General features: G+C 33.4%; 2 protein-coding genes across 2 annotated transcripts; one reads left to right on the top strand and one right to left on the bottom strand.

The window, feature by feature from the left end:
- Nucleotides 1-218: 218 nt before the first annotated feature.
- LOC121267803 (universal stress protein PHOS32-like) lies at nucleotides 219-6,975 on the bottom strand. Its single transcript, XM_041171868.1, has 2 exons — nucleotides 6,089-6,975; nucleotides 219-493 (listed from the first exon to the last, which is right to left on the bottom strand). The coding sequence occupies exons 1-2, from the start codon at nucleotides 6,759-6,761 to the stop codon at nucleotides 474-476; spliced, it is 693 nt and encodes a 230-aa protein (XP_041027802.1). The 5' UTR covers nucleotides 6,762-6,975; the 3' UTR covers nucleotides 219-473.
- A 7,132-nt stretch (nucleotides 6,976-14,107) lies between these two features.
- Nucleotides 14,108-20,290, top strand: LOC121267888 (E3 ubiquitin-protein ligase CSU1). The gene is made up of 2 exons (XM_041171993.1): nucleotides 14,108-14,525; nucleotides 19,298-20,290. Exons 1-2 carry the CDS (start codon nucleotides 14,287-14,289, stop codon nucleotides 19,971-19,973), a joined length of 915 nt encoding a protein of 304 aa, XP_041027927.1. The 5' UTR covers nucleotides 14,108-14,286; the 3' UTR covers nucleotides 19,974-20,290.
- The last annotated feature ends 5,143 nt before the right edge of the window (nucleotides 20,291-25,433 follow it).

Consider the following 25,433-nt stretch of genomic DNA (forward strand, 5'->3'; position numbering starts at 1 on the left):
AGGCTCACATATGGCTTCTAAAATTTTAAGGTGTAAAATTAAATCATGAACTCTTTTAGCTCCTTGGAGAAACATGCTCCCTCCTTGTGCTTTCTTTACTTATAAAAAACAGCTTTAAGAAACTATTATTTCGTGAAATTGCATCACTTGTTAACAGAAGGAATTCTCAGCCCTTTTTAAATAAAATAAAAAATAAGCATTTTATAATGATAGGCATATATCCAATTTATATCCTCTTCTTGATGTTATAAAACCAAAGCATTAGGTTGCAGACCAAAGAAAAAGGACTCCACAGAAAATTTTACATGGCAGGAAAATAGTGCAGCCTATCATATTTAAATACCTAAAAATAAACAAGAGTTCATTTGTCATCCATTCCAACCTTCATAGATATATAAAGGAGCGAGAGAGGGGCAAATGCAAAACAGAGTTTTTGAAGAGTCAAACATCCTTTGACGATCCCCACCATCTATTCACGAGGCTTTGTCCACATCTACAAGTCATGAAAACCAGGTTTCAAGACCAACATTCACATATAGCAGAGAAATAACGACATGAGTTGCATAAAAAATATATAATGTGACCCAGACTACAGGCTATCAAACATGTGTCAAATTTCTTAGGTCAAGAGTTGCAGGGTGATCACTCCCCCCCCCCCCCCCCCCCCCCCCCCCCCCCCCCCCCCCCCCCCCCCCCCCACCTCTTCTGTTTTTGATAAATAAGTCAGATGATCAGGGACATAAATGAAATGTTCCAACATAAAATAACTATGACCTCTACAATCGAGAAATAAAATAAAAATTAATTATGACCTCAAGTGAACTGCCTAATGACTATAAAAGGCAACAATTAGCTCTGCCATCTTTAACAGCCACTTTATACCACAGAGCACAGGCAACCAGTCAATCAGCCGGTTCAATAACCGTGCACAAAGCCAATGCCCTAGCCACTGCTCTTACTAAAATACATTAAGAGCTTGTCACAACCCCAGGAAAACTCAAAGCCTCATTTGGGACTATAGTCCAAACGGACTAAGTAAAGATTATACAATTTGGAATTATAAACCGCAGAACTTCTCATTCTTAGGCAATGCAGGGGATCCCATTCATAACCCTCATATACTCAAATCCAAAGTAAAAGAGACCTCCTTAAGAATGGCATCGAACTTTAACTAGTAAAATACTTCATATACAAAAATTTGCTATATAATCTATCCGTCCGGATGAAAACTAGTTGATGCTGCTTCCATATGGAGGAACCACAGCACTGAAAGCTATAATGTCAGCACTGTGAAAACAACCTTTTCTAAACTGAAGCTCGTACTGTAGAAAGTGTACAAAATCCTAGATTGTATCATTAGTCCACGTCAGCAATCTCTTGTTCTTTATTCTATATGTACTTATCAAAAAAAAAAAAAAATATGTTCAACTTTTACAGTAAAATCTCCCTGCAAAACACACTGTAAATGTTTAACCCTCCAATTACCTACTGACAACGCACAGCAGCCAAGATACTCTCTTAGCATCTCAAGGGATCTATTACAAAGCTTAGACCTCCTAATAGGTCGTTGTACAGGGAAAGCAGATTGGATCGTTTCTCCTTGACTTCCCTATATTGAATGTAAGTGCAAATATGTAGGTTATTAGAGGTAACCTAGGCCTCCTTCAAACACAACGGTTAGGAAATAACCTCACTAATAATTTTATTCATGGTGCTCGAGCCACTTAAATACCCTTGACTCTTGCAGCTACCCAGTTCTTTACATAACAAACAGATAAACATAAATAAAGCTAAACATGACTCAGTGACTAAAAATATAATGCTAGACCTATCTACTGAGGCCCTATTCTCTTATTAATAAAATACAATACTCTCTAGGACTCCAAGACTCCTAACCGAACATTCCTACTCTAGCTACTACTACCTTGCATGCAATCCATATCCCTGCAAGTCCCTTCTGCAGCTACCCACATGCGCTCTTTGTAATACTCCCCCTTAACAGGATCCTTTTACCCATAACTCAATGGGAACAGCTTAAATCCTCAGTTCATGATCTTCTCCAATGATGAATGCCATTTTCCTGTTCCTGGAGCAAGAAAACAGAGACCTCTTTCTAGCTTTCGATCAAACTATTCGAGCCTCTCCTTGGAAAGAATAACAATAGATTGTCCCAAAAGCATAAATCACTATTCTGTGCTAGTGCCTCAAGGGTGCTACATTCAGCTACACCAAAATCTTTTTCCAGAAATATTTATACTCCACTAGGCACATCTTCCATCTTCTCTTATCTCCAATATGGCATAACTGGCACTCAAGCTTGGGAACTGCTGCAAGTATATCGACTGTAGTGAAGTTCCAACCATAATATCTAATCTTACGGGTAATTACACTTTGCAATTCCAAACTATGACCCATTTAGCAATGTGGACTCCAACTACGAAACAAATTACAATGTGCACCATAAAAAACTACTAAAATTTTGTAATGCACACCTTCCATTAAGATCTAACTCTTAAGATTACATCACCAAGCATACTTTTCATCCATCTCAATGCCAAATTGAATTAGTACATGGTTCTTAAATAACAAACTCTCATGCGATCAACAGAATTTGGAAAGATTTTAAATAAAGCATTTAGAAATTTTCCTAAAATGGGCCTTTATTGATATCTACAAAGATATGGCAAGATCAGGAATAGAGATAAACAAGACTACTCTAAGCTTGAATCGACTCATATTAGATCTTAGAAACTCATATAACTTCATGTCTAGTATTTTTTATAATATTGATATAAATCTTATAATGATAACATTTTAATTATTTTTTTATAAGTAATAATAACATTTTCAATTATTTAAAAGATAATAGAAAATCATATTGCTACTACGATGCATGTTGCTAGTAAGATACATATTACATAAATCTATATATTGTATTATATAAATATAATATATGTATACATAATATAAAGGTATTTATGCAAATTCAAAATGAGTTTGTCAAAATCAAAGTTATAAGATATAAAATCAATAATCTATCTTGTCAAGATTTCATCAACAAGAACTGATTTGAATAATAATCGAGTTTTTCATGAATATAAAATAAAACTCAATGACAAGCTCTTGTTTGACTCTCATTCGAATAAAATAAAACAAATAGTATTTGACCATCAACTACTCACTCGAATTCAACTCGTTTACACCATGGTGATACATGCAAATACATGCAAACATATATATATGGATTTCTTTGTGTGTGTACCTGCATCCATTAATTATTACAATATGGACTTAACACGAGCAAAAGGTGATGAATTCAAGCCTAAAAGGTAAATAGGTCAATTCAATTAAATTCAATTAACAAGAAACAATATGGGAAACTTTTTTTGACCAGTAAACCCGAATTTTAGTAATGATATTGATAGGCATAGCCCAAGTACACGGGACATATGCAAGAGCGACATCAAAGTATGAGTGTCTAGCAATACAAGGAAGTCATGGATATTCAATCCAAAAAAGTGTAACTTAAAGCCCCCAAAGTCAAATGGGCTTACCCCAAAAAGATTAAATTGGATGCTGGATGCATTTAAACGAAGATAGCATTTAGAACCCAAAAGCAAACAAACCGTATTCGTATTTGAAACATTGAACTTAGAGTTACGTCACAAGAGAAATTGAACAAGAAAAGAGAAGGAAATATGAAATCTAATCTTACCATTACCATTCAATGACAACTATGCTTGCATATATGCGTATGTGTATGTATATGTTTATATTATACACTTTTTTTTTTTTTTTGATAAGTTTTATATTATACACTTTGTTGTTTATAATTATAAAAAATACATTCTAGATGCAATTGCATTTCATATTCCTTCAATTTATAACAAACATTTTTATCGAACTCAACAATTGGTCACATTAAAATTTTTAGTTAAAATAAAATAAGAAATCCCACTGTATATTTTTGTTCATCTATTTTTCATTAAGTAAAAGATTGATTCATTGATTGAAGAAACTTAGGAGAGAATATGCAAAGGTTTTAAAAAAAAAAACACTTTAATTTTTTAAAAAATGAATGACTTTTGGATTTTTATAAAAGAAATATTTTTTTTATAAGTAATTATAAAAGAAATATATTTGAATGCACATAGATATATAAATTCATAATTTAGCAACCAAATCTTGAGCTTTTTGACTCATATCTTCAAGTTCTTAAATTTTTGGAGGCATATTTTTGCATTTTTTAGGTATGTATACTCATTTTTATATTTTGGAGGCAAAATTCAAGGACTTAAAGAAAATATAGACACAGTTTTTTTCATACTTTTAAGAAGACTCAAGAATTTTAGATGGGGTTAGAAGAAAATTTTCATGTGTTTGAAAGATTTCAAGAAGTTTTCAAATTTTTTGGGATCAATATTATTTTTTACCAAATTTTATTTCAATTGAATAATAATTGTTAATTATTTTTTCGGAGGGTAGGGGGGGCCATGGCCCTCCCTAGGCTAAACGTGGTTCCACCAATGCAAAGGCCTCTTTAACAATGCACTAACCCATATACCGTGTCCAGTGTATTTGGTTACTCCTATTGATATATATATATATAATATTATTACTTATCAAAAAAAAGAAATACCATGCCCATTAAAATACAGTAATCCAGATGACACAACAACCTAATGTAAAACTGTTAAAAGTGCCATGAAACAGAAAGCAACTGAACTCTCTGTAATAAAGGGCGTCATCATGTTTCTCGTTCGAAATGAAACGCCTCGCTTAAAATGGCTGTAATAATAGAAGATCCGGAACTGTTAAAAATAAATATGGCATCTGAACCTGAAGGATAGATTCAGTGAAAATTGAATCCATAAGGCATAAGTTACATGTGAACAAGGAACAAGGGGAGAAAAAAATTAAGCCTTCATCCATATTATGATGCCATTCATAAAAAAGGAAAAAGGGAACACATATCAGGTCAGGTGTCAGACAAATATGGCAGTGCAGAGCTTTTGACAAAAGACATTGAAACGGATAAAGTGATGCAAAAAAGAAAATTGAACCAGATCCTCAATATATGGGTGTCGTGATGTTTCACTCGGAAATAGCACACTTCAACAAAAACAACTGCAAAGAAAGACTATTTATAACTTTGACACCGATATACTTAAAAAATTTTGTTTGATAATAACTAGGGAGACACGTTAAAAACAAAACGATCACCTGTAATATCCTTTATGGATAAAAAATAATGAATCATAAGTTTAATATAAATTACAAAGAACAAGATGCTGATGAGGTGGAGATAAATACTAGTTGGGTCCCTCACAGTGGATGTGTATGTGTTAAAATGAAAGGGTATTTCAAGTAAAAGGAGTACAAAATGCATTCCTTGCCCAAAACTTGTAAGGTTTAACAGGAAAGAATTCTATAGTAAGATTGCTTTTGCAAAAAGGTCAGTGAACACACTGAATCATGGAGTTTGAATTGCTAGTAGTCCTGAATGGGTTGTGGCACCAGAGAAATATAACCACAAGGAAAATAAGAAAACACAAAAAGCATGAGGGGAAAAAAATCAAAAAACAATATCAAGATTAAATGCGAATCAACAATGCACCATGTACAAGCAACATTAACGGGAGGAAAGCTGACCTTGCGCTTGAAATAAGATATAAATCAAAGGATATGTGCTAAAAAAAACTTGATCCGTAAGGATCTGTTAAAAAAAACTTTGATCGGTAAGGATATGTGTTAAAAATACTAATCACAAAAGCTACTTTTTTCCTGTGTAACTGAGACGATGAGAAGATAACTTAACGAAAGAGATGAAAGATAAAGCATAATTACCACAATCTAGAACGATATTTGGCATCAGGATGATCACACCATTAAATGACAATTAAAAAAGAATTTTCGATCCCTAATAGAGAAAATTATTTAGATTTTCCCCCGAAGAGGATCAAACTATCATCTTCTAGTTAATTCATAAAACAAAACATAACAGACTATCAAAACAATTGTCTATCAAAAACAAAATCTCTGGGGAAGAAAGGAAGGAATCATTAAATTATGAACTAAATAAAATTACCAGTTTGCTTATCCAATGCATCATGGTACTCCTGCTCATCCTCCACACCAGCCTTTGCTACGACTACGGGATTTGTGTCGGGGCCATCCTTCTCTTCGGGGAAGCGAACGACGACAACGGGACAGACGCAGTGGTGCACGCAGTAATCGCTGACGCTGCCAAGGCGGCCCTTGGAGGGGCGGCGGGAGGCGCCGAACCCTCGGCTGCCCATGATAACGGTGCTGAGGCCAAGGCGCTCGACCTCGAGGCAGAGGCGCTCCTTCATGTCGTGGTCCTTCACGATGTGGATCTTGAAGGGAATTTGTGAATCGACGAGGGGCTGAGCAAGGTCATTGGCCTTGGTGGAGGTGAAGGCGTCGAAGTCATGCTCGAGCTTCTGGTGGGAAAGCTCATCGTCGGCGAGGTCGTGGACGGAAAGGTCAATGGCACCCCAGTCGGCGCCGTATAGGACGCTGGTGGGGCGGACGTGGAGGAGGATGACAGAGTCACCGGGGCGGAGGTAGTTCTGGACAGCCCATTTGACGGCGAAGGCGCTCTCGTCACTGAGATCCACGGCAATCCCGATCTTGCGTTGGGCTCCGGAGGTGGGGGTCCCGCTCATGGGGAATCTCGGCGACGAAGGTTGCACGGTAATTGCCGTCGCCGTATCGGTAGGGTGTTTCGGAGAAGTCATAGGTTGTTGTTGTTGTCGTCGTCTCTGTTCCGATGCTTCGAGGGGTGAGAGCCGTAAGCTGCGAGGGAGGGAATAATGTGAGCGAGTAAAGACGAATATTTTGGAGGGTACTGTTGAAGGAAGGTTCTTCTGGTCACTCACGCGTGTGTGTATCTGTCTGTCTGCGTGGTGAGATGAAAAATTTTAACTTTTTTGCTCCAATTCTTGATTAGATCCGGATAAGGATATACAATATTATTTTATTTAAAAATTATAGAAAAATTATAAAGAAATTGTAAGATCACTTCTAATGAATTTTTTATCATATCATTTATAATACATTATTAAAATTTAATTTTTTTTATTTTATACAATAATTTTTACAATAGTTTATCTATTTTTTCATATAATTTAAATATTATATTTTTTAATTTTTTTAATTCATCTCAAATATTTTCTTTAAGCTATTAATGATATTCTCATATATTTTGATATTTATAATATTTCACCGTATACAATGTCATATAATTATATTCTATTTTAAATTAATTTAAATTTATAAATTAAACTAAAATATAAATTAATTAAAAAAAATTATATAATGAAATTAATCCAAATTAAATGGTGCTTTCTTTCGAGATGAGAGTATGTATATATATATATATATACACATATATATATATATATTTGATATTTTTGTATAGTATATAGCAATTCTAAAATATATATATTTGACATTAAAATTAATGTTGCGTTGCTTAGGAGAGTATAGGAGACACGGACGTATATTTGATATTAAAATTAACGTTGGAGGTGCAAATTAGTACATGAGAGATAAGTAGATGAGAGAAAAATGATCAAAAAAATAATTTACAATTGTGAAAAGTTACTGCTAGATGTAGTGGTAACACTGTAGTCAATTGTAAATTACAGATGAAATAGATAATTCATTGGATGCAACTTTTAGATTATTTTCTTCAAATTATACAGAAATAAGGGTTTTACATAATCCGTTGGGAGTGCTCTAAGTCTATATTTTTTCTTTAATATATATGTTTCGAATATTTTTATAATTCAACAATATATAGATATAATACTTATTTAATAATATATAACCTACATATTATGCCTATTTTTCCCCTATTTTTGAAAGCTCTTGGGACAAAAAAATGTAAAAAGATCCCTTTAAGATTGGTTCTTTTATCATTTCAAGAGAAATGATTTATATAAGTTCTAATAGGAAATAGACAAGTTTTGTATAATCTTTTTGTAAAAAATGAACCTTATATTAAAAATTATAAAAAAAATTTATTTATTTTTAATGTGGCCTATTTTTAATAAAAGATCTTTACAAAACTTGTCTATGGATTTATATCTAAGATTACTTTAATTTTCACTTTTATTAAAGAACTAAAGTTAGAAACTTTAAAACATAACAAAATAGAAATATTCTTCTCATTAGTTACTATTTATCACTTCATATCTTATAAAAAATATTTATATATCTTATGAAAAAGTTATAGATATAGGGATTTGAGAGTAAATAATAGTTGATACATAATAAATCTCAACAAAATAATTATTTTAAGGGCACGTTTGGATGATAAACTCATATGAGTGCATTTCAGTTTTAAACTCCATTCAAACATCCAAACATACAGCTGAGTTGAAGCTGAGTGCATTTCAACTTTAACCTTCGTGGACCCACAACTGATAAAAAGCAAACAAAAGGCTCAATTCTTATTCGGTGTTTCTCAATTCAAGGGAAGAAAAAGTACTAATGTAACTTTTGCCTCAATGGAATCCACTACAACCGACAATTATTTTATTTTGAAAAAAAAAATTTGGAGACATCTAGCAGCACCGAGTAAAATAGAAATAAGATTATGTTTAGATATTGAAGTGAATTAAATTGAATTGAGATGAGATGATAAAATATTATTAGAATATTATTTTTTAATATTATTATTATTTTAAAATTTAAAAAAATTGAATTGTTTATTATATTTTATATTAGAATTTGAAAAAATTATTGAAATGAATTGAGATAAGTTGATGATCCAAACGAAATCTTTGGCTCGAGCAGTTATTAAAAATTTTATGCGGCAATTGTCTAGACAAGAGCCGCTCGAGCAAGAGACATGTGTCTCGAGCACTTCATCGAGCGACGACTCAATTGTCTGGGTGAGTTTCTATTTTTTTTCCCCTCTCGCATCACATGTATTTTTTTTACTATTAATTAAATAATATGTAAATAAATAATATAATGAAATGTGGATTTGATACTGTTGTAATTTTATTGATAATTATTTTATTTTGTTTTTATAAATTTGGAGTAAGAATTTTTTTTTTATAGTGCTCGGAATATTTTGTTTTTATTTTGTTGTAATTTGTTTACATATATTGAAGAAATTTATGTTTGATTTATATTATTTATTAATAAAAGATTTAATAAATTAATTATTCAATCATTACAATAACTTTCCAATCATTGGTGGGTCTCATACCTTTTTTAACTTCTCATAAATAGTACTAAACTCATTTTAACATCTAAACATATCTAAACTCATCTTAGATGGGTTCCACATAACTCACTCCACTATCTTAACTCATTACTATTTATAAAGAGGTCAGCTCAGCTCAACATCCAAATGCAGCCTAAAACTTGATTTTTTAAAATTTGAAAGAAAAACTTGACTACTATTTTGTTTGAGGAGTAGCTACCAAGGCTAAAGTCTCATTTGTCTTCAACAAAGATTAACTTGCTGGCATTTTCACTAAGCTACTCTCTACTGCTCGGTTCAATCTTTTACGATCAAGCCTCACCATTTCTCTGTTTCCACTTGATTCACGAAAGTCTTTTAAGGTAATCATCTCTCAAGAAGAATATTCTACAAAAACATATCCATAGGAGATATTGTAACGTAAAGATATGCCACCAGTTTTAGAAGCTTCTGGAAAGATTCCTCGTAACAACAAATGTTGAAGTGTAGAGTTAGCTCTAGAATATTCTTGTATAACATAATTGATGAGGTGGAGTGCTAAGGGTTGTGTGATCTGAAAAATAGTGTGATTATTCTCTGTCATGAGTCATGAATAAATATTCTTTGTAAAGATTTAAGTGTGATGAACATTAAAGATGATATATATAATAGAATTATCGAGTGACGCATTCTCTCAAACACTTTCTCTGCATTTTTCTTCTGTTAGTGTTTTACTTGTTTCTTTATGTATTTATTGTAGTCCAATTCAATGCACCATCATATCAATTTAACTAAAACTTACCCTTCATTATTTAAGATAAATGATCATATTTAATAGATTATAACTTTATTAGATGAAATGCAAATTTAATAACTGATTATGAATTATAAATTTGTAAGACATTTTTAATTATGATTTAGATAATCTGTGCAAAAATGTCACTAAAGGTTCATTTAGACATTTGGAGTATCTCATAATTCTGTGAATAGTAGTGAAATAGTTTAAGTGATTTGAGTTGAGATGTTTTATTTGGTTTTGGAAAATGAAAGAGAAGATGTTGAATAAAAATATTACAAAGTTAAAAAATTATTTGAATATAATTTTTATTTTGAGACTTTAAAAAGTTGTATTGATTTTTTTTTTTTTTTTGAAATTTATAAAAGTTGTATTAGTTTTTGTGTTTGGATAAAATTAGATAAAAAAAAAGTTGAAAATTTAAAATTGAAAAATATTTTGTATTTAAATGATGTTTGGTAACGAAATTTTGAAAAGTTTTGAGAAATTTGAGAATTCTGTATCTTGTCTCCGTGTCTAGATGAGCCCTAAATACACACACATAAATTTATTAAAATATTGCACAAATCCAATTGATTTTTTAAACACTAGCATAGCAATAACATGATAAAAATAATTATTTTCAGAGTTATGTTGTACATTATCACAAATCTAATATATTATTTACTTTTTTTTCTCAACAAATAAGGTATTTATAGATAAACTAACAGTTACAAGATACAAGTTTAGAGTGTGAGTCCCCTACAGTCTTCCCAAAACTAACATATTACAACTTAAAAAAAGAAAAATAAAAGACAGGTTCTGTAGCTAAATAAATGGCTCCCACCCATTTCTTATAAGGAGAGACTGCCTGATGACGGTTTTTAAATAGTCTGCTAAACAAACTATAAAACTGCAGTTAGAAGCCGTAGTAAATGGTTGTGTGCTTCAACATGTTGGTTTGGACTGGCTGGAAGGAACTTTATCCACTTTTACTTGATCTTTGGTTAAGGAAAGCAAGAACATAGGAAAATAACCAGAAACTGAGACGAATCGCTGGCGAGAGGCCACCATTGTCTGTGGTGATGCGTGCAGTACACACGCCACACCTAGAGAGGAGTGGAAGGTCGTGTTCCAAAGAATCGACGCTGCTAATCTTGACGATGCTATGTTTGAAGGCAGGAAACTTCCCCAGTCGCGGCGTCGGGTGAAATTCAAGCACGACATAAGCCACGCATGAGGCTTATGCGCTGCTTGTATGGATAGATTTCTTTTACCATCTTGAAGATCAGCGGCTTGGGGAGGCTGATGGCGGAGCGCATGTCGGACTTTGCTGTGTGGGCCAATATATTATTTACTTATTAGTAAATTAGTCTTACTAAACCTTTTTGCTTACTTGTTGGGATGTAAAAGAAAAATAAAAAAACTGAATGAACTAGACCAAATTGGGTGGGTTCAGTCTGGTTTGTAAGCGGTCCGGTGCTGTATCGATTCTTAGGAACCAAAATTGGCTCTAAACTGATGCGGTATCGATTTTCAATATTTGAAAACCGGTTTAAACCAAATCGGACCGGTATATATATTTATAATTTATTATATTATATTATATATATATATATTATATGTTAAATTGTTAATTAATATAACATGAAATTCTAATCTTATTATTCAAGTCTATTAATCTTACATCATAAAACTAATATAACATATAATATAATATAAAATTAATCTTATAATTTTTAATATAACATTTGATATAACATATAAATTTTAATACATTTTTGACATAATAAATTATACTATATATATTATTTTTATAAATATATTTTTACACATTTGATCATATATACTCATACAAAATGTTTAGAATTTATATAGACTATAATTAAATTCAATACTATACTATACTAGTACGTATGTGTTGATTATTATAAAATAATGTACTTATACTATAATATAAATAGACTAATTATTTAGTATATACAAACATTATATTATTACTAACATAGATAATTTGTAAAATCGAAAGTTTCGGTTTCAATAGCGAATAAGTCCGGTGTCAGTTCTTAAATTTTTAAAACTGGTATATACTTGTTTGGTTATAAAAAATATATAAAACTGAATCGAATTGGATCGGTTACACCCTACTTAATTGTACGAAACCATAACATTATAGTTCTACGCTATATAGGGAGAGTTAAATGGAGTTGATTCCCTCTCAGCTTTTAACTTCTACGTAAAAATTATTTTCAAGTTTGTTTTATCGTTTAGATTCGAAATGAGTTGATATAATTTTAGATGAGTCAAATAGAATATTATTAGAATATTATTTTTAATATGATTATTACTTTAAGATTTAAAAAAATTATAATAATAAGATGAGATGAATTGAGGTGAGCCTCGAATCCAAACAAGGGCACCACAAGGTGCTTCGGGCACTATGTTGGCGCGAGACTGGTCGGATTTGGCGCCTGGGTGGCATTGAATCTGCACAAATTTGGTGCTGTGGTGGCATCTGTCTATATTTGGCAACTTAAGTCAACGATTTCGACTATTCCAAGGACAGATTTGGCCTCACCTGCACCGGATCCGCCATTAGAGTGCTTTTCCGATTGGCTCTAGTCATAACCGGGTGGTCGGTAGTGACTGCCACTTCGAGTGACGTTTAGTAATTAACTTAAAATAATTAATATTAAGATTTTTAGAAATTTAGAATAGATATATATTTTTTAAAAAGAATCTAGTGTAGATTTATTAAAGATAAATTTTACAATCACACAAAAATTTGATAAAGAATCATACACTACATACTATTCACGTGATATAATTTAATTTGAAAAATAAATTTATTAAAAAATTCTACTTATCATTCCTTACACCATGTATCAATATTTTAAGAAAGAGAAATTATATTTACAATCGTAGAATGTGTAAGTGCCATATAATCTCTTTGAAAAAAGTAAACAAATATGTCGTCGACATGATTTTTTTTTAATAATAGACTCCACACTTTTTTAAAACTACTGCACGACTTTTTCGTGCTGCATGATTATATGTAATATTACTTCGTGGATGATGTATGGTATAAAAATTTTCAAATAATATTATCAATAAAAATAAATTTAAAAATTAATGTAATTTCACATGACAAGTCAATTTATTTTATAATAAAAATAATTTTACCATCAAAATTATAACATCAAATTGCGTGAATTTACTTATAGAATGTGAAGGTTAGGGGTGTAATTGGTTCGGTTCGATCTAATTTTGTATATTTTTTAGAATCGTACTGGTATATATCAGTTTTGAAAATTTAAGAACTGATACCGAATCGATTCATTACCGAAACCACAACTTTCACTTTTTTCGATTTTGATCCAATCTAGTCTGATTCTTTTGATTTTATAAATTATCTATATTGGTAATAATACGATGTTTACATATATTAAATTATTAGTCTATTTATATTATATTATAAATATATTATTTTATAATAATTAACACATACTAGTATATTATTGAATTTAATTATAGTTTACATAAGTTTTAGACTTTTTATATGAATATATATGATCAAATGTGTATAAATGAATTTACAAAAATAATATATATATATTATAATTATTATGCAAGAAATGTATCCTTGATATATATATATATATATATATAAAGTAAATTTATATTAATAACTTGATATTAATATTTATGTTTAAAATTAAAATTTTATGTTATATTAATTATATATTATAAGATTAAAATTTATATGTTATATGAAATGTTATATTAAAAATTATAAAATTATTTTTATATTACTGTTTTTTGATAAGTGAGATTATTTTTATATTATATCATATCACATATTATATTAATTTTATATTATAAGATTAATAAAATTAAATAATAAGATTAAAATTTCAGATTATATTAATTATTAATATAAAATATAATATAAAAAATTATAAATATATATACAAATCGATTTTTAAAATATAAAAATCGATACCAACTTAATACCGAATCACTTAAAAATATGACCAAAAAAAAAATATGACCGAACTCACCGATTCCGATTCAATCGATTTTTCCATTTTTTCTTTTGGAGGAGGTCGTAATTGGAGTTTTGGGTGGATCTTGCAGACCGACCCTCAAAAATCTTCTATAAAACAAACGACCCCTCCAACTTGGCTCCAATTCCAAATTTCCAACATCTCGAGATTTTAGGGTTCGTCCATACTCTTTCCTTCCTTCTGACAACTATCCGATCCATTGGCGTAAGGGAGAACCAAAGATGCCTCAGAGGCACTCGAAGAACAACAATGATCTCGCTTTCTTCACTTACGACGAGAAGCGCAAGCTAGGCTACGGCACGCAGCGGGAGAGGCTTGGCAAGGACTCCATCAAGCCCTTCGATGCCTGCTCCCTCTGCATCAAGCCCCTCATCGATCCCTTGTGCTGCCTTAAAGGCCACGTATTCTGTAAGGAATGCATTCTCGAGTGCCTTCTTGCCCAGAAGAAGGACATCCAGAGGTCTCTTCCATCGCCCTCTGTTTTATTTATATGTTTATGTTAATATCATATGCTGATTTTTGCTCAATAAAATATATGTTTATCGATAAAAAAAATGTCGATTTTGTATCTGTTTAATTGTAGTCCGTGTTATGGGAGTTGGAATTATGGTTATTCGTGGAACTTGAATGAAATTATCTGTTTTGCTTGGATTTAGATGTGATGCTTATTTCGTGTTTTTAATGCGTTTCTGACATAATTGGGGAAGAAGGTAGCTAAAACTTTATTTTGGGTGTGTGCTTAAGGTTCTAAGGACTACTTCCCACTAAGTAGACTCTTGAGTTGAGTGTCAATAAGGAATTTTGGGATTTCTATGGGTTTGAAAAATTTTCTAGGGCCAATGATTGGTTAACATTCGTTGCTGAATGCGTTGTCTGATGGTGGCCATATATGTATCCGAATGGTTAAAGGGATTTGCTCTAGGCGATTGTGCCAAGTTTGGACTAACACCCTATTACGGTCTGACATACTTTAGCAGACAAGGTCATGGATACACGTTCTTTGGGTTTAAGACTTTCTGGGAGGTTTTTCTGTAGATTGGTTGATATATTTTCTATTTTAACCCTTGCTAGGTTCAAAGGTGTAAATTGGATTTTGTGAAGTGAACCCCTAGGGTTTAGCTTAAGCGGTAAGGGCCTTGGTCTTGGTGGTATCCTCCCTCTAAATCTATGGTTTGAATCCTTGGGGGTGCAAACAATTTCTAAGGCCATCGGCCTTTGAATTTTCCTTTGAAGTGCCCAACGGTACACTTGTGAAAAACTTCTTGCCGAGAGCTTGTGCACCTTCGGGATTTTTCGAGACTTTGTTCTTGAACACCCGGTGCCAATATAAAAAAGATTGGATTTTGTGAAGTGACAGTCAGTTAATCCATTTGCGCTTTATCTGAGAGTGTGTTGCTATTAATACTTCTGCAAGTGTATTGTGGTGAAGAAATGATTTTCTCCAGCTTTCAGATGCACCCACAAGATGCTGAGGTAGGTATACTGTGGATGCTTTCTTTGCACACTGCAGCTAGTGGGCTTAGTGACAAGAGTGGAATCTTAAACGTGATAACAACTAGTCTTATGATTATTTGACTCAAGGGTAGCAATATATAATATGACCTGCGAACCCAACACGAAATTAGTGGATTTGAGTATGATGTTAACGGGTTTGGGTTAAAACGGGTTGACCCGTTAAGACACGATGTATAAACGGGTCAATAATAGGTGAACCTGCTTAACTTGAAATCAACGACCTGTTTAGATTTTATTTCAATATTACAATTTTATTATTGTTGAGTTATAATATTGATATTTCTCAGTATGCTTATGTTTTTATTTTTGTGATTGTAATTTTGGACTTATGCTCGTATTTTTTATTGTAGGGTTTGTAATATTGGTTTTATTATGTATTAAAATTTGAAAAATATCAATATTTTTTGTTTGCAGGTAGTCTTATTTCTTTAAAAGATATTGTAGCTAAATAAATATAGATTTTAACTTTTATATGAAATTATGTTAATCAAGTCAAATGAGTTATGCTTTTTAGTTTAACCCATTTACATGAAACAAGTTTGAATGAGTCGTGTTGTGTTGATTTTTTTCTAATTAATTATTAAATGGGTCAAAATGAATGACACAACACGACCCATTATCTAAATGGGTCGGATTAGTATTTGAAAGTTTGATACGTTTAGCTTAATGCGTCTGGTTTGGGTTGTCCCATATAGTTTAATGTTCATGACTTGACACGACACAATACGAACACGACCTGAAAACACAAATTGCCACCCCAATTAATTTGAGCATTTATATTTATTCCATAGCCTATTTTCAGATCACATTTGTTTCTCTCCAAGAGGGGCATACGACAAATTGTATATGTGAATAAAATAGATTTGATTGTTTTAATAGCTGGTACCCTTTTTTTGTGGTGGTGGTTGGATTTGTTGGATGCTCTTCTAAGAAGGGCATGTTAGGAATAATTCATGAAAGTATTGAGGCAGGCTTATACGAGTAAGTGAATAATTCTTGAAGGTTGATTTTGATAGGTTTGACTGTTTATGTTCCCATGATTGTAGTGGGGCACAACAAGTTTACTGTGCCTGTTTGGGATTGTGTTTCAGATGGTAAGAGGTGCTTTTCTTATTAAAAAGTCATTTTGTGGGTAATTTTAGAAACAACCATTTTGGATCTTTAATACAGAAAAGTCGTGTCTTACTGAAGCTGCAATTCGAAGCTTTTCCCAAAATGAACCTTTAGAGCTTATGCGGGATGCTCTCATGAGTTTAATGAAAGGAAAACTCTACTTGAAAGCGAATTTGCGCACCCATACGCACTGACTATGACATGGAATGCAGCCTTTTAATGAAATGGTGGGTGTTAAAGATGCACACCCTTCTCCTTCTTCCATTTCGACCAGTTTTTCTTCATCTAACAGTGGAAGCAATGGTGTGAGCCCACCATTTCAGATTATTAACCCTTCAGTCCGTCTAGGTTCTTCCATCCAAAACCTCCCAAGCTTCAAAAAGAAAAGGCCTTGAAGTTGCAGATTCATCATCAGCATCTTCTTCCTCATCTTTCTTTCCAAATCTTCACAACCCAGGAATGACTGAAGCCAAGCTTGAATTCCTATCTTCTTATGAGAAAACAAAGCCCAGATCCATAAACCCTTTTAGCTCTTCAAATTCAAGGGCAGACAAGACTCTTGGTTTCGCCTCTCTTCTTTCTACTACTTGTGACTTTCTTCTTGGACGATACTTGAAGATTTGTTGGTTTAAGTTTCTCCAGTTCCGTGATTTCTTTTCCAGAAGCTTGATTTTCTTTTTCTCTATGGATTGGAATCACTTGCCTTAGGAGGTTCTAGGAATAGGTGCAAATAGGCCTAAAAAATCAAAGGCAGCTTACTGATCCTTGACATTTTTTTTTTGCCACCAAAAAACTTGGCGAGATTGGCCATTACCTTCTTTTTCTTCATAATAGTGAATGAATTAATATGTCGTGCTCCTGGCGAGGTAGACTTTCGAACTGTTGGTGAGTTCGACTTTCGAGCTGCTGGTGTAGTAGAAATTCGAAACTTAGCTCGCCTGGATGGAGTCAATGACTCAAGTTGCCATTAATTCTTAAAGATTTTCTATGAGATGCAAGTTGAAAGTTTTCAGCTCTCAGGGACCTTCTATGGAGGGTTGGGACATGACAAATCTCTGGTTTTCGTGGGTTTTCTTAAATTTGATGATTTATGTTTGCTTTGAATTCCAACGAATTCTGTACATTCAGGAATTGTTTCTTGAAGATTTTGGAGCCTGGGATTCTTTCAAGCAGCCAAAAAGCTACCTGCTTGTACATCCATGGCCTTCTTTTTGTTTTTCCAATGTGTCCTTGTAACCTTCATATTTTTGTTGTATGGAGGAAGAAGATATGAAAATCATGTTTTTAATGTCCAGTTATCCGTCCATGGCCTTCATATTTTTGTTTTACTGGCAGTTTCTTGTTTAACCTGCAGTTCGTATATCCATGGCCAAATGTCTTTTTTTTTTTTTTTTTTTTTGTTGTTGTCATTTTCACCTCTAAAAGCAGCTTTTATTTTTATTACCATGTAATGACTTTAAAAGTACTTCATATTTATGGTTACCAAACAGTAAGCAACTTTTTAATAGTAGAGCTTTTTGATAAAGTTCTACAGACCAAAGCTCTACAAATAAAAGCTCTATCATCCACAGGAATCCCAAACAAGCACTATGTTTGGTTGTTGAACCAAGCTCAACTAATCTCAACTCATCTCAAACCAATCACTAATAGGGCCCACTACTTTTTCAATTTCCTAAAAAAAGTTAAACCCATCTTAAACTAAAAAAGTTAAACCTATCTCAACCTATACCTTTTGGGATGTGTTAAGGCCTGAGAATGCTATGGCTAGATGGTTGTGGGGTTTGACCTTTTATAGAACTCCCAGAATTCAAATAAAAATAGTTTACATCTTATTCATAAATAAAAGAGATAGGTACCAAGCTTTCTAGATGGATTTCTGTCTAATATCTCTATATCCACCCGGCTGGTTAGATTCCTTCTTATTCGGTTTTCTTTGTGGTTGTAATCTCCCAGCCAAAAGAAATAACACTGCATATTCCTCACTGTACTAACTTGGCAAATCTAGGTTTCAATTTTTATTGTCTTCTCAAACATATTATGTTATGTGCACTTGGATGGTTGGACCGTGTATTCTTGTTCTGTTTTAGCTTGTATTTGATTGGAGAGATGATTGCTGGAAGCGTTAGAATTATTCGGTTTTCTTGGGGGAAGATGGCTTCTCTTGACCACAATTTTTGTTTGGATAATATGCTTACTTCAGTTTGTATTTTATTTGTCATAAAAAAAGTCTTGTTTGGAACATGAAGTCCGTATTACTATGTTATAGATGCTCTGGTGGTGCATCTTGATGGTTGCTGAATTTGTATGTTATAAATTGCATCTCTGGTCGCCTTCTGCATTCTTCATTAATTGCTTTTGGAAAAAAATGACATACGTGTCTTGGCTGTTCTTGATCTATTTATGGAACTGAATATGATTTTGTTATTTTCTACTACATTTAAGAAAGATAAAGAACAATGGTTCTATTGTATTTCATTATACGGGAAAACAGGGTTGGGGGAACCTATTTTGTGCTGCCCTTGAGGTTACATTTGAATGAAGATTTCCATCCACTTCTCTTTCTTTTGCTTAATGGTGTACTGAGAGTGGCTTATTAACTGGCAGGAGGCTAGCTGCTCATACTGCTCAGCAGAAGCAAGAAAAGGAAGAGGAAGAAGAGAAGCTAATGTTGCAGAAAGCCAGAGAACTTGATGCATTTGATCAGCAAAACCATGGTGCAGTGCCACAGTACAATGATAGAAACCACAGCCAAGACAAGAATGGTTTCCATGGGGCAAATAGTGTGAAGGTCACTTCTTATGAGGAAGAGGCTCTTCGGACAATGAAGGCATTTTGGCTACCTTCTGCCACGCCTGAAGCTCCTGTTAAAGTAGAAGCCCCCTCCATTAGTACAGTCTGTCCACAAGGCAATGAGAAACTCAAGCTGAAGACTCTCTTCCCTATCTACTTCACTGAAGACACTAGTGACCAGAAGAAATCCAAGTTTCTCGATAAGACCCATATCTGCCCTAGCTGCAAGGTTACTTTGACCAATACCTTGTCACTTGTGGCCCTTAGCTCGTGCGGGCATGTCTTCTGCAAGAAGTGTGCTGACAAGTTTATGGTGGTTGATAAGGTTTGTCTGGTCTGCAACAAAGCATGTAAAGAGAGGAATTTGGTGAACTTGGAGAAAGGTGGGACAGGCTTTGCTGGCCATGGGGATCACCTTGAAGCCACAGCCTTTAAGCACTTGGGGAGTGGTTCGGGATTGGGTTTGACGAGACCTGCGACGAAAACTTGAACTGCTGGATTTCTTTCGACAAACTGTACACACAACTACCCTCGTCCCAAAAGAGCAAAACGTGCAGCAAGTTGCTTCTGTTTTGATTTTGGATTGGCCGACATTACCCTTAATGCTTGATCTGTTATTGGGGTTTTTATTCTGAGATTGGGGATTACTAATGCATCCTTAACCCTCTCTCTCTCTCTCTCATCTTTAAACCTTAGTAATTTTATGCAGTTTGTTCAACCCCAAACGAATTCTTTGGTTCTTGGACATATATTAGTTGTAGTGATCTTATGACAAAGCATCAAAAGGATTTTCTCCTCTTACGATTATTACTCTCTTAAACTGGTTTCAGTTATCTGCATCGGGGTGTAGATTTGGACGTGGATATTGGAATCCGGATATGTATTTTTTTTGTAAAAAAAGGATTTTTAAAGTTGAAATAATAAAAAACAAAAATAGAAACAAAAATTTAAAAGAAAAGGTCACCGTCACCCCCGAGGGGGAATCAATCCATTGGTTAGTTTGCTGTACAGGTGTGTGATAAGCGAAGATTATAGGCTGAGATGTTTGTTATAAAGCTAGTGGCTGCGTCTACAGTCTAGTGTGCAAGGGTGAGAGTAGGTCCAGTTTTGAGTTGGCTCATGTATTTGCCTTGTAATTCTTGGCACTTGCTTGCAACCCAATATATAACTCAGGCAACAAAACGTATTAATTATTTTTCTAAAAAGGGTAATGTTAAGAGACATTACAGATTCATATGAACTGTATAAACTTCTGCAGAAAAATTTATGGTATCTTTTAACCTTTCCCTTTGTGAAATGATATACTATTACTTGGAATGTGACCACTCAGGCCGAAACAAAAAGGTCAGCCCCTCTCTCCCTAAAACACAAGCCGCTTGAACTCCACCAACGGCCCAGCATAGGGGGAAGAGCATCAGCTCCACTCCGCCGCGCCCATCTCTCTCTATTATGCTCGGTTATCTTTTTCTTGGAAAATGATAGAACTATCGAGAGTTGGGTCCCGATATCGGTCCTAACAGTTTTATTTTTTATTACTTAGTAATTAAGGATGCATTTTTTTTTAATGATATTATGATTTTTTTTTAAAAATGTTTTAAGGATATAAGAAAAATCTATGAAAAAAAAGGAGAATTTGGCTTCTCGGGATCCATCCTTCGATTACACCCTTTCGGCCTACACCATTTTCCTTTCCTTTCTTTAAGCTTTCCTCTCTCCCTCTTTTCATTGGTTTTGCTCTCCATTTTTTCCATATGTCGAATGCTAAATCTATTTTCATCCACCTGTCACCAACACGCACACACCACATCATTGGAATCGTGCCACTCTAATATTCAAAAGCCATGTCTTCATCCCCATTTGATCCAACGTGTAAGCGTCACGCACTATCTCGAAAGAGAATTTGTCACGAAAGAGAATTTGGGATGAGAAAAAAATCCGTCTCAAAAAATATTTTTTCGGACGAAATTTTCCATACCCGTTCGAAGTTTGTTCAAATGGTAAAAAATGTCAGGACGAAGTCATTTTGTCCCTAACAAGAATTTGAATAGCCAACTTTCATTCCAACATAGAATATTGTTCGAACTGTTACGATGTGAGGCTAGTATTTGAACTTTGTCACGTTCGAATGGGTTGAGAAATGTTCGAAGGGGATGCGATGTAGTTCGAATATTGAAAGCATGACCATTCGAATAAGATTGACGTTAGTTCGAATGCTGAGATTGTAAATTGTTTGAATGTGTGCAGTTACGGTTCAAATAATAACTAGAATTGTTTGAAGATGAAAGCTCCTAATTCGAATGACGCTTGAATATGGGAAATAATCGTTCCAACGATGTGACTGTAAATGGTTTGGACGTACAACCTTTTCGTTCAAACAAAATTGGGTAACACTAATGCAGTTTGAATAGGAGTGATTAGCATTCGAATGCTTTGTTATACCTATTTGGATGAGCATAAGATGGACTTGATCCTTTCGAATATTGAACCATATGTGGTTCGAACAATTTTTGTTATGGTTCAAATTTAATTTTGGTAAAAATATTTACGTTCGAATAGAAGTGGGTTCATCCGAATGAAAAAGGTTAAGTGTTTGAATGAGATTACGACTTGTAGTTAGAACTAATATCGTAACTGTTTGAACATCCTGTGTTAATGTTATACCATTCAAATAGCGATTAGGCCATTCCAAACATAAAATGTCGTACGTGTTAAAACAAATGAAGTTCCTTTCCAACAATAGGCAGTAAAGTGAAATTCAAACAGGATATATAATCCAACAATTGTTCATGAAAATTTTATGATACTACAATAAAACTCTAAGTTAGGGTCATGGTACAAAATATTAAAAAAAACTACAAAATGCTTGAAATGGAACTGGAGGCATAAAATGCTGGAACATTGTCATCTGCATCTCTTGAAGCATTTTTTTGTGCTAAATATGCAATCGCATCTCCATGGTGGATCTTCAAACTTTATCTACTTATTTTGTTGACAAGACTCCTACAATAAGAAGCAAAATTAGATTGGCAATATAACAAATAAGAAAAATGAATGGAATTAATATAATAAAATAATGCATTACCTGGTATAATAGCTCCTCAGTATTGGTGCGGAGAAAGTTGTATTCCGTATGATAGGATTTTACTTATTCTTAAATGATGTTTCAATTTCCACCTGAGTAATTTGAAAAATAGATCTAAACATTCATATGCCAAAATTGTTAGGCCATCACTTCTCGAATTTTAGATACTGTCCACTCAGTGTTATTGCATTTTTTGAGATCCAAGAGACTGTATAGTCAAATAATAATAAGAATGAGATATTTCTTTAAGATCATCCTCTGGTACAACTTGTGTAAGACAGGAAGGCGGTATAGACTTATTATTAGTTGCCTTGTAATCTTGTAAGACGGATAATAATAAGTTTATACAAACTTCCAGTCTTGTAGAGGTCAAATGGGTAATGATATTGAGAAATGCTTGACTTTCATGGTTACTTGACTTGTCAAGGTCGGAGAGATTGTGCAGTGCATTAACAATAAAAGCCTGATCGCTTCTTCAAGATAATTCTATATTTATTCTCTACAAGACCAAAACCTGTATAGACTTATTATCAACCGTCTTGTAAGCTTGTAAGACAAATGATAATAAGTTTATTCAAGCTTCTTGTCTTACAGAAAATGAATGGAGAATTATTTTGAAGAAGTGATCGGGCTTTCATTGTTATTGCAGTGCACAGTCTCTCCGACCCCAGATGTAATGCCCCGGTCCCGTAGGGATCGAAGAGTTACTCCCTATAACTTGAAACTCACAATTTATCAATATATTTACAGACTCCAAAATATAAAGTCATCAGAATACTACAAAATCTCTTATTAAAATTCACAAATTCTCAGAAATCTTCTATGAGTAATCCACTATGCTTAAATAATCATCTCACTGATGCTTTATAATCTTGATCCTTAGCTGGACTATTCAAAATCATCTGAAAAATATATGGAGATAAGGGATGAGTTATCAACAACTCAGGAAGCAGAGGACATATACTAGTGTGTAAACATGAACATTTACAGAGTTCAGAATGCAGAACAAAATAATTCTTTTAGAATGCAGAATTAGAATATTGTTTTCAAAATGCAGCGTCAGATCACGTTATCAAAAATTTCAGAGCGAAAATTTGAAAATATTCATAATCAAAATCCCTTTGGCATAGCATAAACTGAAACATCACATCTTATCTTATCATATCAGAACAAATACCATATTTAACCCCCATGATAGGGTTGTGCAAACCCCGGTAGCTAACCGAGCAGAAACAAAATGTGAATCTTCTCCTTATTCATTCTCGGAGTCTTGAGTGTGCACATAGGAAAAATCACACAGAAAACCATTTTGTTTCCAAAGTGGGTCCACCAGAAACAGAAAAGTTGGTACCAACCCGAACAAAGGCCACAGTTTTACACCCGTGGTGAGGTCAGAACGGAACAAAAACAGAAACAGAATGTTATGCCAGAGGTTTTCAGAAATCACATTATATCATATCAGAGTACAGAAAATCTTCAGAATAGAACAAAATCATATCATAAAACATAATTTATGTACAAAATGTCATATTCGCTCTCTTTTCAAAGTTTAGAAACAGAATGTCAAAAATAAGCTTATGTCTACACCAGTCATAACAGAAAATACTTTATTCTTAAACAGAATCTCATGAGTAATGTAGAACAAATAACTGAGGTAGTTCAAATTTATTTTCATAACCAAATATGTATGGTTTCCAAAAATAACCTCAGCTCATTTTATTTTAATGCAAAGTCTAGCATAGGAACCCCGCTTACCTAAACTTCTTAGCTTTTTCAGAATTTTTCTCAAAACTGTCGAACAATAATTAATCGCCACCTATAACATAATAACTCAATTTTTCATAAATTTCCAATCGAATACATATTTCAATATTTAAGTCTAAGATGCTAAAATAACCTATTTAATTCCTTAAGACCTAAAATTTTATAACCTAGAATTATCAATCATCACTTTCTAAAATCATCAATATTGATTTAATAACTTTGACTGAAACATTTAAAAGTCTGACCTATTCATTAATGAAAACAAACTATAAAGTTTAATACTAGATAATATAACTATCCCAAAATATTTTAAAATAAACCATAACTATTTTTAAATAGACTAAATCATATCTAAAGTGTAAAAACAACATTACACCAATATTGTTTACTCAAATCTAACTCTAAAAAAAAGAACTTTAATACCATTAGGTATCATTTAAAAAAAAAAAAATGAGCCGGAGTACATTTAAACAAATAACAAAGAGTTTTATAACTAGAATGGCAAAATGTAAAAATACTTAAAAATAGGTTTGAGGTGTTTTACAGAAGAAGAATCGATGACCAAAAGATAGATGGCATTTTCGTAATTCCAAGGGATGTCATGACCATATAATTTAAAACTATCTATACGATAATATTTTCAATCCAAAGCTTCTAGAAACAAGAAAACAGAAGACACAACAAAAAGAAAGAGGGAAACTGAAAGAGAAGGAGGTGTGTGATGGAGGCTCACCGTGACCAAGGAGGTCGTGAAGGGGCAGGCGAGTGGGAGGTGGCTGAGACACTACAACGGAACACTGAGAGAGAGAGAGAGAGAGAGAGAGAGAGAGAGAGAGAGAGAGAGAGAGAGAGAGAACGGGGAGTGAGAGAGAGTAACCGTGAGGGAAACAAATATGGAGGAGAGTCAGTGGGCTCACCGATCGGCACAGGGTGACGAGGGTGTCACAGCAAGTGATTGCTGCTGCTTTTACGGTGGTTTCCAGCACGAAAGAGGATGGTTTGCAGTGGCTCGCGGTGGAATAACACTGAGAGAGAGAGTTGTACGCATCACGCGGCGTGCATGGGACTTCGAACAGTGGCGCTGGACATCACTGGTTGGTGGAG

This window comes from Juglans microcarpa x Juglans regia, chromosome 5S (assembly GCF_004785595.1).
Source record: "Juglans microcarpa x Juglans regia isolate MS1-56 chromosome 5S, Jm3101_v1.0, whole genome shotgun sequence".
NCBI lineage: Eukaryota > Viridiplantae > Streptophyta > Magnoliopsida > Fagales > Juglandaceae > Juglans > Juglans microcarpa x Juglans regia.